The sequence below is a fragment of the Pseudophryne corroboree genome, chromosome 6, assembly GCF_028390025.1.
Source record: "Pseudophryne corroboree isolate aPseCor3 chromosome 6, aPseCor3.hap2, whole genome shotgun sequence".
Lineage (NCBI taxonomy): Eukaryota > Metazoa > Chordata > Amphibia > Anura > Myobatrachidae > Pseudophryne > Pseudophryne corroboree.
In genome coordinates, this window is record NC_086449.1 from 331411700 (window position 1) to 331424977 (window position 13278).

General features: G+C 45.2%; 1 protein-coding gene across 1 annotated transcript in view; it reads right to left on the minus strand.

Annotated features, from left to right (window-relative positions):
• Positions 1–2779: 2779 nt before the first annotated feature.
• The window catches only part of SCAMP2 (secretory carrier membrane protein 2), a 61202-nt gene continuing 50703 nt past the window's right edge, over positions 2780–13278 (minus strand). The window contains exons 7-9 of the mRNA XM_063926383.1: positions 12447–12548; positions 12237–12354; positions 2780–5219 (exon numbers count right to left, since the gene is read on the minus strand). Coding sequence (XP_063782453.1) covers positions 5073–5219; positions 12237–12354; positions 12447–12548 — 367 coding nt within the window. The 3' untranslated portion in view covers positions 2780–5072. The remainder of the gene's footprint in view (positions 5220–12236; positions 12355–12446; positions 12549–13278) is intronic.

Below are 13278 nucleotides of genomic sequence, written 5' to 3' on the forward strand. Positions count from 1 at the left end.
TTACCTCAGACATGTCGACACACACGTACCGACACAACACACACTCAGGGAATGCTCATCTGAAGACAATTCCCCCACAAGGCCCTTTGGAGAGACAGAGAGAGAGTATGCCAGCACACACCCCAGCGCTATAAACCCAGGAATAACACAGTAACTTAATGTTAACCCAGTAGCTGCTGTTTATATAGATTTTTGCGCCTAATTATGTGCCCCCCCTCTCTTTTTACCCTCTTCTACCGTGTATCTGCAGGGGAGAGCCTGGGGAGCTTCCTCTCAGCGGAGCTGTGGAGAAAAAATGGCGCAGGTGAGTGCTGAGGAAGAAGCCCCGTCCCCTCGACGGCGGGCTTCTGTCCCGCTTAAATATACATTTTCTTGGCGGGGGCTCATACATATATACAGTGCCCAACTGTATATATGTGTACTTTTACCAAAAGAGGTCCATATGCTGCCCAGGGCGCCCCCCCCCCTGCGCCCTTACAGTGACCGGAGTATGTGAGGTGTGTGGGAGCAATGGCGCACAGCTGCAGTGCTGTGCGTTACCTCAGTGAAGACCGGAGTCTTCTGCCGCCGATTTCGAAGTCTTCTTGCTTCTCATACTCACCCGGCTTCTGTCTTCCGGCACTGCGAGGGGGACGGCGGCGCGGCTCTGGGATCGGACGACGAGGGTGAGATCCTGTGTACGATCCCTCTGGAGCTAATGGTGTCCAGTAGCCTAAGAAGCAGGACCTAGCTTCAGAGAGTAGGGCTGCTTCTCTCCCCTCTGTCCCACGATGCAGGGAGTCTGTTGCCAGCAGAGCTCCCTGAAAATAAAAAAACCTAACAAAATACTTTCTCACAGCAAGCTCAGGAGAGCTCACTGAACAGCACCCAGCTCGTCCGGGCACAGTCTCAAACTGAGGTCTGGAGGAGGGACATAGAGGGAGGAGCCAGAGCACACCAGAATCTAAATTCTTTCTTAAAGTGCCCATGTCTCCTGCGGAGCCCGTCTATTCCCCATGGTCCTTACGGAGTCCCCAGCATCCACTAGGGCGTTAGAGAAATAATACACAAACAACACTGTCACACATAATAATACACAAACAACACTTGCATAGGCAGAATTTACCTGTGGGCTGCAGGACTGTAGCCCCCCCCCCCCAGTAAAATCCTCCACCTCAGCTTAGTGTTGGTTCAGATGCAGTCCGACCGTGACTGAACTGGCTTCACTGTGACTGGCAGAAACTTCTTATTGGAAGTTCTACCTAACACTACAGGCAGTCCCACTGGGTGTTTTCTCCATCTGGGACTACCAGACCAGGCTGTGATAAGCAGAAAGTGTGCTGCCAGATCCATTGCACAGGTTCCTGGACCTGGCTGTCTCCTCACCGGGCACGGGGGTAGCGGTAGCCCTTCTCCTACAAGTAGATAGGTGCTGCCGTTGGCCATTTGGAATATCAAAGTGCAATCTGTCCTATTTAATAGTTGCAATATGCGTAATATGCCCAATAGAGATGTCCAACATAGTGAAAAAAAATATTGCTGTGATCGATACTGTTGAATGAAAGCAACTACATGGTAGAAAATAGACAGTTATTAACAGAATTGTAGTTAACCCCCATTGTTTAAACCTACAGTACCTCTCTGTTAAGGCCTTAACAAATCTGTGTGTACACACGGTGAGATATTTTCTATCGATTTTGACTATATAGTAAAAATCGCAAGAAAAGTTAGTGCAGATCCCGATTCGATCCCGATGCGCGGTTCCGCCAGGTCGGCATCGCAAGAAAAGATAGATTGTGCAGGCAAGTCAATCCTTGCTAGATCGGTGTACTATCGCGTTCATCTCACATGTCAATGACATCTCACATAAGCCAAAATCGTAAGCACACACAGTCCATATCTCAAGAAAAGATAGTCAAAATCGGTGGTGCTGGGCTCCAGGGAGTTCAGGGGAAATCGCAAGTGAAAATCGGGCATAGCAAGGATCTCACCGTGTGTACACACCCTTAGTTTAAAGGTTTCTGCACCTTGGGGGTTATTCAGAGTTGTTAGAAAACCGAAGCAGCACACTAATGGGCAAAACCATGTTGTACTGCAGGTGGGGCAGATGTAACATGTGCAGAGAGATTAGATTTGGATGTTCCGTGTTCAAACTGAAAGCTAAATAGCAGTCTAAAAATAAAGCAGGCAGTATTTACCATGCACAGAAACAAAATAACCCACCCAAATCTAAATATCTCTGCACGTTACATCTGCCCCACCTGCAATGCAGGTTGGTTTTGCCAAATCGTTAACTTTTTTTGATTTGCTAACAACTCTGAATAACCCACACACACTTTGTTTAGGAACAACATAATGGCTTAGTCAGGAAAGTCTGCTGTAGTACATAGACTTTTACTACTTAGTATATACCATTTTATATGGAACGCTTATAGAAAAAAAAAAAAGTCCTGTCTGCTGCAGTGGAGACCGATTATTAGATGTTCTACAGATACAGTATTCCACCTTTATATAGATTATCCATCCTCACTGTAGTGTATGCAAGTGCCAATGCCTGTTTTTCCACTAAGACTAGCAGCAGAGCTTTGACTGCAGCAAACAGTAGAGTGGCACCTAGGTCACATGGAGCCCTCTTTGACAATGAATTTCCCGTTATCTTATCTCTGTCAATCCCTGTCAAACACAAACAGGGTGTAATGCTCATTTCATTCCAGAAAAAGTTATACTGTAGGACAACAACTTTGCAAATAACAGGACTCTCTAACAAAAAAAAAAACAAAAAAAAATGATCCATACAAAATTGTAGAAAAGAGGTTTATTTAGACTTCACTTATAAAGCTCTGTGAGGCAATGACATCTAACATTATACAAAGCTGGTGCAGTCAGTCTGTATATCACAGAACAGACATTTAGTTCACTGGTTTTTAGTTTCTGCATAAAAAAAAATAAAAAATGAAACTTAAAAAAAACAAAAAAAAAAAACAGGCCACTACCCCGACCTGGATATTGTCACCATTATTTTGCTTGCACCATGAAGAAGGTCAGATAAATTCACGACTATTGCGCCAGCAGAGTTTTAACTGGGGTAGTAATAGGTAGCTTTTGCTGCTGTATTTGAAATTGGATTGCGTCTTTAAATGCACAAGTAGTATTACTTTTTGGAATGCCAAATTGAGCTGTTAGAACACATCTGAAATTGTATATCCACCATCTTGTAGTTTCCACTGCAAAAGTAACACTGGTACTTAAAATGGCTGCTGCAGCATTCCAGCAAATACAAAGAAATACAATATCAGGGAAAATGTACAAGAGGAGAAAATAGGAATCTACATATTTTACATCTCAGGATTGAGTCAATATACTGTACAGCAAATGACAGAAAAAGCAGTTCATTATTGGATTATTCACAAGCTGCATGTCAGTGAGATTTTACACAGAAATCTGAAAAAGATAAGTCATTTACCACTTTTTCAATAACCTATCCCACTAAATAAAAAGTAAGAACCAGAAAAAAAATAATAATTTCAACCCATCGAAAAGATCATGAAAAGCAACGAGTAATGTAGCTCATCATGTCTGCATATTTATATGTATTTATTATATATATATATATATATATATATATATATATATATATATATATATATATATATATATATATATATATATATATATATATCCAAATTTTTTTCTACGTTGACTATGGTGGATATAGATTGTGCAATAGCACTTTTGATACATATCTTCCCGTATAGATGTTTGTTTTAAAAAAATATCTTTGATTAGGGGTAGTGATATGCTCTGACCGACACCTATAGGTATATGTATATACATATGTAGGAATTTTTATTGTCTGGATATGTGGTGATTATGATATTTTATAGCTAAGGCTGTTTCTTTTGTTTTTTTTGATTTAATATTGGTCGACTGGGGTTACCCACTAATTGGATCATAAGATTTTCTTCATCTTTGTATGAAGAGGTATCCTATTTATTTATTTATATATCAAGTTTTGCATAGAGATAATACAGCAATAGTGGGTACCCATTGTATGGTCTGATCAATACTAAATTCTTTTGTGTATTTTTTGTATATTCCCTTATGGTTTGTATATTGTGTGTTTATTATCTTTAACTTTGGGGTTTTTAACTGCAGCTGATTGGCTCTTTACACCGGGGAATGAGGTACACACTAAACTGGCTAGGTCCCATGTTATTTAATATAGATTCCGTATTGGAGTGAATTAATTCAGAATTTACTTGGATTTGACAGACTGGATGTCTTTATTCTGTCTAAGAGAGTTCCGATATGCGTTCCAGCTTTACTTCCGTCTTTGTGACACGTGCGTTTCACAGACAGGAAGTGCGGCTTGTTGCCTAGTTACGCACGTCACTGCGGTCCGTCTGTACTCAGCAGCTGTGGACGGGGAATGTCCGCTATTAGTGTTTACAACGGACGGGCTTTGCCCACTTGTGTCACATGGAGCCTGGCCGCTAAGTATAAGTGTGTCCTGCATTACCCCTTCTTGGTTGGGAAATTTTGGTATTTATTTTGTACTGATTGCTTTAGATGTTAGTTTGTATAATTATGTCGCATTTGATATGAGGTCATATTAGGGGCGTGTTTAGCGCCAAATTCTAATTGATCACTGGTGTATATAGAGCCTGTCAGGCATAACCCAGCTTACTGCTGGATATCCGGGTAGACCCTGTGTTTGGTCTTATGTTCTGATGGAATTATTACATACTGCCTCCTGAGGAAGGCCCTCTGTGGGCCGAAAGCGCTTGAGGACATATCAAGGAATACCATTCGAGTGTATTGTGTAACGTATAAATAAATTCACCTTTTTGCATCTTTATGAATTCTGGAGAGTGCCTCTACTGTCTGTTCTATATATATATATATATATACTAGGTGCTTCATCGATATATATATAGTCTCTTGGTGGAAAGGGTAAAATGTGGAGTGCTGGAATCTGCCACCAGAGGCAATTGCTTTTGAGATGCAATGAATTTCCTCTCTGGAGAAACATGAGAAGGAGGAAGAGTAGGCGTCAGGTGGGTGAAAAGGGAGAAGAAATGGAATAAAGAGCTTCAGTTGTCCTGGAATGCCCCCCTAGCAGCCGCACTGGCAGCTCCAGCTGCAGCATTCTGGACGCCGCGGTTGGCAATGATGCCCTGCGAGAACTCCTCCTGTGCCCTCTGGAAGCTTGCACCCGTTCTGCGGTACATCGAGTGAACCTGTCAGGTGGGTAAAAGTGATACATAAGCTAAATGTCAGAGCAAACGCATCTTACATGAATAAAAAAATACTTATGTAGGTATTATTTGTTAAAATTATTTATGTAGTGTACACTTTACAGGGAATATTTAGTCATTTACTATAGACCCTGACCCAATGGAGCTTACAAGCACTGGCCCTCATTCAGGTTTGATTATCAGAAAATCGCAAACAGGTGATTTTTGGACATCTGTGCATATGCTGCGTTTGCACAGCGCATGTGTGAACTAGCAAAGTACGATTGCATCCCAGAGGTATACAATCGCACCTTGATTGAAAGCAGGAGCAGTGGGGTGGGTGACGATGGACCGTTGCGGGGGAGTGGTCCGGCCAACGCAGGTGTGTTCGGACCGTTTTCCATGTGGATGCAAGATGTCACAAGCAGCCACTCCGATAAAGAAAATGGAAGTGGTGCAGCTGCATACACAGCACACAGGGGGGCATCTGCTATTCCCTGGTCAGCGATGCGATCACAATTAGATTGCGATCGCAGCGCTGGGCGGGACTTGGACACAAGCAGTAGCAGATTCTGCTACTGGACCTTAATAGGGTACTGTATTCCCTACCACATGTAGCTAAAAGCCAATTACCCTACCACTATGTTTTGGAGTGTGGGAGGAAAACATGGAAACACAGGAAGAAAATAAGAATTTACTTACCGATAATTCTATTTCTCGGAGTCCGTAGTGGATGCTGGGGTTCCTGAAAGGACCATGGGGAATAGCGGCTCCGCAGGAGACAGGGCACAAAAGTAAAGCTTTTACAGGTCAGGTGGTGTGTACTGGCTCCTCCCCCTATGACCCTCCTCCAGACTCCAGTTAGGTACTGTGCCCGGACGAGCGTACACAATAAGGGAGGATTTTGAATCCCGGGTAAGACTCATACCAGCCACACCAATCACACCGTACAACTTGTGATCTAAACCCAGTTAACAGTATGATAACAGAGGAGCCTCTGAAAGATGGCTTCCTAAACAATAACCCGAATTAGTTAACAATAACTATGTACAAGTATTGCAGATAATCCGCACTTGGGATGGGCGCCCAGCATCCACTACGGACTCCGAGAAATAGAATTATCGGTAAGTAAATTCTTATTTTCTCTATCGTCCTAAGTGGATGCTGGGGTTCCTGAAAGGACCATGGGGATTATACCAAAGCTCCCAAACGGGCGGGAGAGTGCGGATGACTCTGCAGCACCGAATGAGAGAACTCCAGGTCCTCCTTTGCCAGGGTATCAAATTTGTAAAAATTTACAAACGTGTTCTCCCCTGACCACGTAGCTGCTCGGCAGAGTTGTAATGCCGAGACCCCTCGGGCAGCCGCCCAAGATGAGCCCACCTTCCTTGCGGAATGGGCCTTAACAGATTTAGGCTGTGGCAGGCCTGCCACAGAATGTACAAGTTGAATTTTGTTACAAATCCAACGAGCAATCGACTGCTTAGAAGCAGGTGCACCCAACTTGTTGGGTGCATACAGTATAAACAGCGAGTCAGATTTTCTGACTCCAGCCGTCCTTTAAATGTATATTTTTAAGGCTCTGACAACGTCCAACAACTTGGAGTCCTTCAAGTCGTCTGTAGCCGCAGGCACTACAATAGGCTGGTTCAGGTGAAACGCTGATACCACCTTAGGGAGAAAATGCGGACGCGTCCGCAGCTCTGCCCTATGTCGAATGGAAAATTAAATAAGGGCTTTTATAAAACAAAGCCGCCAGTTCAGATACTCTCCCGGCCGAAGCCAGGGCCAGTAACATAGTCACTTTCCATGTGAGATATTTCAAATCCACATTCTTTAGTGGTTCAAACCAATTGGATTTGAGGAAATCTAAAACTACATTTAGATCCCACGGTGCCACCTTAGGCACCACAGGAGGCTGTATATGCAGTACTCCTTTGATAAAAATCTGGACCTCAGGGACTGAGGCCAATTCTTTTTGGAAGAATATTGATAGGGCCGAAATTTGAACCTTAATAGATCCCAATTTGAGACCCATAGACAATCCTGATTGCAGGAAATGTAGGAAAACGACCCAGTTGAAATTCCTCCATCGGAGCACTCCGCTGCTCGCACCACGCAACATATTTTCGCCAAATACGGCGATAATGCTTCGCGGTGACTTCCTTCCTTGCCTTTATCAAGGTAGGAATGACTTCTTCTGGAATGCCTTTTCCTTTTAGGATCTGGCATTCAAACGCCATGCCGTCAAACGCAGCCGCGGTAAGTCTTGAAAAAGACAAGGACCCTGCTGAAGCAGGTCCCTTCTCAGAAGTAGAGGCCACGGATCGTCCGTGACCATCTCTTGAAGTTCCGGGTACCAAGTCCTTCTTGGCCAATCCGGAGCCACTAGTCTTACTCCTCTTTGCCGTATAATCCTCAATACCTTTGGTATGAGAGGCAGAGGAGGAAACACATATACCGACTGGTACACCCAAGGTGTTACCAGCGCGTCCACAGCTATTGCCTGCGGATCTCTTGACCTGGCGCAATACCTGTCCAGTGTTTTGTTGAGGCGAGACGCCATCATGTCCACCATTGGTTTTACCCAACGGTTTAATAGCATGTGGAAAACTTCTGGATGAAGTCCCCACTCTCCCGGGTGAAGGTCGTGTCTGCTGAGGAAGTCTGTTTCCCAGTTGTCCACGCCCGGGATGAATACTGCTGACAGTGCTATCACGTGATTCTCCGCCCAGCGAAGGATCCTGGCAGCTTCTGCCATTGCCCTCCTGCTTCTTGTGCCGCCCTGTCTGTTTACATGGGCGACTGCCGTGATGTTGTCCGACTGGATCAACACCGGTCTTCCTTGAAGCAGAGGTTCCGCCTGGCTTAGAGCATTGTAGATTGCTCTTAGTTCCAGAATGCTTATGTGAAGAGACTTTTTCAGGCTCGACCACACTCCCTGGAAATTTCTTCCCTGTGTGACTGCTCCCCAGCCTCTCAGGCTGGCATCCGTGGTCACCAGGATCCAATCCTGCATGCCGAATCTGCGGCCCTCCAATAGATGAGCCTCCTGCAACCACCACAGAAGGGATACCCTTGTCCTCGGCGACAGGGTTATCCGCAGGTGCATCTGAAGATGCGACCCTGACCATTTGTCCAACAGATCCCTTTGCATGGAATCTGCCGAAAGGGATTGCTTCGTAAGAAGCTACCATTTTTTCCCAGGACTCTTGTGCATTGATGTACAGACACCTTTCCTGGTTTTAGGAGGTTCCTGACCAGGTCAGATAACTCCTTGGCTTTTTCTTCGGGAAGAAAAACCTTTTTCTGAACTGTGTCCAGAATCATCCCCAGGAACAGCAGACGAGTTGTCGGCATTAATTGGGATTTTGGAATATTCAGAATCCATCCGTGCTGCTTTAGCACCTCTTGAGATAGTGCTAAACCCATCTCTAGCTGTTCTCTGGACCTTGCCCTTATTAGGAGATCGTCCAAGTATGGGATAATTAATACGCCTTTTCTTCGAAGAAGAAATATTATCTCGGCCATTACCTTTGTAAAGACCCGAGGTGCCGTGGACAAACCAAACGGCAGCGTCTGAAACTGATAGTGACAGTTTTGTACAACGAACCTGAGGTACCCCTGGTGTGAGGGGTAATTGGAACGTGGAGATACGCATCCTTGATGTCCAAGGATACCATAAAGTCCCCTTCTTCCAGGTTCGCTATCACTGCTCTGAGTGACTCCATCTTGAACTTGAACTTCTTTATGTACAGGTTCAAGGACTTCAGATTTAGAATAGGCCTTACCGAGCCATCCGGCTTCGGTACCACAAAAAGAGTGGAATAATACCCCTTCCCTTGTTGTAGAAGAGGTACCTTGACTATCACCTGCTGAGAATACAGCTTGTGAATGGCTTCCAAAACCGTCTCCCTTTCTGAGGGGGACGTTGGTAAAGCAGACTTCAGGAAACGGCGAGGTGGCTCTGTCTCTAATTTCAACCTGTACCCCTGAGATATTATCTGCAGGATCCAGGGATTTACCTGCGAGTGAGCCCACTGCGCGCTGTAATTCTTGAGACGACCGCCTACCGCCCCCGAGTCCGCTTGCGAAGCCCCAGCGTCATGCTGAGGCTTTTGTAGAAGCCGGGGAGGGCTTCTGTTCCTGGGAAGGAGCTGCCTGTTGCTGTCTCTTCCCTCGTCCTCTGCCTCGTGGCAGATATGAATAGCCCTTTGCTCTCTTATTTTTAAAGGAACGAAAAGGCTGCGGTTGAAAGGTCGGTGCCTTTTTCTGTTGGGGAGTGACTTGAGGTAGAAAGGTGGATTTCCCGGCCGTAGCCGTGGCCACCAAATCCGATAGACCGACCCCAAATAACTCCTCTACGCATCGCCTGTCCACTGTCGTGTCCATAAAGCTCTTCTGGCCGAAATGGACATAGCACTTACCCGTGATGCCAGTGTGCAGATATCTCTCTGTGCATCACGCATATAAAGAAATGCATCCTTTATTTGTTCTAACGACAGTAAAATATTGTCCCTGTCCAGGGTATCAATATTTTCGATCAGGGACTCTGACCAAACTACCCCAGCACTGCACATCCAGGCAGTCGCAATAGCTGGTCGTAGTATAACACCTGCATGTGTGTATATACCTTTTTGGATATTTTCCATCCTCCTATCTGATGGATCTTTAAGTGCGGCCGTCTCAGGAGAGGGTAACGCCACTTGTTTTGATAAGCGTGTTAGCGCTTTGTCCACCCTAGGAGGTGTTTCCCAGCGCTCCCTAACCTCTGGCGGGAAAGGGTATAAAGCCAATAACTTCTTTGAAATTAGCAGTTTTTTATCGGGGCACCCCACGCTTCATCACACACGTCATTTAATTCTTCTGATTCGGTAAAAACTACTGGTAGTTTTTTCACACCCCACATAATACCCTGTTTAGTGGTACCTGTAGTATCAGCTAAATGTAACATCTCCTTTATTGCCAAAATCATATAACGTGTGGCCCTACTGGAAAATACGGTTGATTCGTCACCTTCACCACCGGAATCAGTGCCTGTGTCTGGGTCTGTGTCGACCGACTGAGGCAAGGGGCGTTTTACAGCCCCTGACGGTGTTTGAGGCGCCTGGACAGGCACTAATTGAGTGTCCGGCCGCCTCATGTCGGCAAACGACTGCTTAAGCGAGTTGACGCTATCCCGTAATTCCACAAATAAAGGCATCCATTCTGGTGTCGACCCCCTAGGAGGTGACATCCTCATATTTGGCAATTGCTCCGCCTCCACACCAATAACGTCCTCATACATGTCGACACACACGTACCGACACACAGCAGACACACAGGGAATGCTCTATACGAAGACAGGACCCACTAGCCCTTTGGGGAGACAGAGGGAGAGTCTGCCAGCACACACCAAAAAGCGCTATATATGACAGGGATAGCCTTATGATTAAGTGCTCCCTTATAGCTGCTTTTATATTAATATATTGCCATTTATTTTGCCCCCCCTCTCTGTTATACCCTGTTTCTGTAGTGCAGTGCAGGGGAGAGACCTGGGAGCCTTCCTGACCAGCGGAGCTGTGACAGAAAATGGCGCCGTGTGCTGAGGAGATAGGCCCCGCCCCTTTTTCGGCGGGCTCGTCTCCCGCTATTTAGTACATTTAGGCAGGGGTAAATATCTCCATATAGCCTCTGGGGCTATATGTGAGGTATTTTTAGCCTTTTTAAAGGTTTTCATTTGCCTCCCAGGGCGCCCCCCCCCCAGCGCCCTGCACCCTCAGTGACTGCCGTGTGAAGTGTGCTGAGAGGAAAATGGCGCACAGCTGCAGTGCTGTGCGCTACCTTAAGAAGACTGCAGGAGTCTTCAGCCGCCGATTCTGGACCTCTTCTTGCTTCAGCATCTGTGAGGGGGCCGGCGGCGTGGCTCCGGTGACCATCCAGGCTGTACCTGTGATCGTCCCTCTGGAGCTTCATGTCCAGTAGCCAAGAAGCCAATCCATCCTGCACGCAGGTGAGTTCACTTCTTCTCCCCTCTGTCCCTCGTTGCAGTGATCCTGTTGCCAGCAGGAATCACTGTAAAATAAAAAACCTAAGCTAAACTCTCTAAGCAGCTCTTTATGAGAGCCACCTAGAATTGCACCCTTCTCGGCCGGGCACAAAAATCTAACTGGAGTCTGGAGGAGGGTCATAGGGGGAGGAGCCAGTACACACCACCTGACCTGTAAAAGCTTTACTTTTGTGCCCTGTCTCCTGCGGAGCCGCTATTCCCCATGGTCCTTTCAGGAACCCCAGCATCCACTTAGGACGATAGAGAAAAACACATTCTACTCGGACAGGGCCCTGGTTGGAATCTACCCGTGACCGCAGTGCTGTAAATCAGTAATGCTAATCACTGTGCTGATCAAAAAGATTCCCGGAATAAGAGGGATGAACGTTTTACAGACTTGGGAAGCGCCATTCTCAAAATATACTAAACTGCATTTTTTTCCCCTTATTAAATCCGCCGCCTCTTCCCCACACTGCCCGGTATTGCCCAGTCTCAACAGATTATTTTCGGGGCTCCTCATAGTGACCGTAGGAGCTGCTATTCAGTGTCCATGTTTAAATGACACACCAAGCAGCATCAAGTATTTATTTATTTTACTTTCTGGAGAACAAATTTAAGAACGAAGTATCCCCATACCTGCATAATTATAAAACTATGTAGGTAAGAAATATTAATTCCCAATCTCCATCAGGTCTACAGATTCTGTGACTGCCGACCTCTCTGAGTGCAACAGGCTGCTCACACTCTATGCCCTTTTCGAAACATTAGGGCTGATAACTTTTATTATTTTTTCCAATTAGTTCAGCAATTCCTCTTCCCTAAGAGCGTCAACATATTTCATCTGTTTAAGTATAGTGTAATATGCACAGATCTCCTTTTTTGCTTTAATGCTGAAAATGTTAATAATTATTAAGGCTACATGATATTTAGCATAATTTAACATCTAAGGAATGGTTGCAGTCTCTGGGTGGTGTGTGTGACAGAAGACTCACCCGCTTCAGCAGGAAAAGTGAGAACACGGATAAGACTGTGAAGAATGAAGCTACGACCATCATGATTACAGCAACAGCAATATTGGTTTTGGGCATGGTTAATGCTATTATCCAGCCACTACAGAAATAAAAACAAAAAGCATACAGTGATGAGAGATCAGAACAAAAATAAGCATAACACTGGTTCCAGGAGTGGAATAACGTTGTCACCTGTCGCCCCAATGAGGGATGCCCACTGCTTGTATGATGTAAATGACGATCTGGCAGAAGAAGATTATGAAGAACACAAAGAAGTTAAAGGAACTGTCCGTCCTGGGGAAAAGCAAATAAAGAGCAAGTAAACTTGAGCCTTGGATAGTTTAGTGTGAGTTTTGCCTAAATTATTATTGTTTTTGTTTTAAAGTTGGTCTCTATTGGGTATCCGGTCTCTACGTCGACAGTAACTAGGTCGACCACTATTGGTCAACAGTAACTAGGTCGACAGGGTTTCTAGGTCGACATGTCAAAAGGTCGAGATGAGTTTTTCACAATTTTCTTCTTTTTATGAACTTTTTCGTACTTAACTATCCACGCAGACTACGACAGGTAATAGTAACCTGTGCCGAGCGCAATATGCCATGCGAGGGGACAAGGTGCACTAACTGGGGTTCCCGGTCACTGTATGGAGAAAACGACCCCAAAAATAAAAAACTCATGTTGACCTAGTTACTGTCGACCCTCCATACCACACCCCTCTATTGTATAAAATGTATTTTAAAAGACATGGGAGCGTATGCAATTAGCTCCGTTTTTTTGCCTAGGTGAAAAAACTGAGCTTTTTCGCTATTTTTAGGGCGAATGGAGATTCGCCCTATGCAATATTTTCGCCTAGGCGAAAAATATGATGGACAGAAAACACGTGGATCAGCAAATCCACTTGTTTTCTGCCGAATATGCGGGCCATTTTCGCCAATTCCTTTTCACTTAATAAAAGAAGGTGAAAAGGCATTGCCGAAAATGCCTTCAAAACTGCAGAAAACGGCCCTAAATGAATACGAGTGGG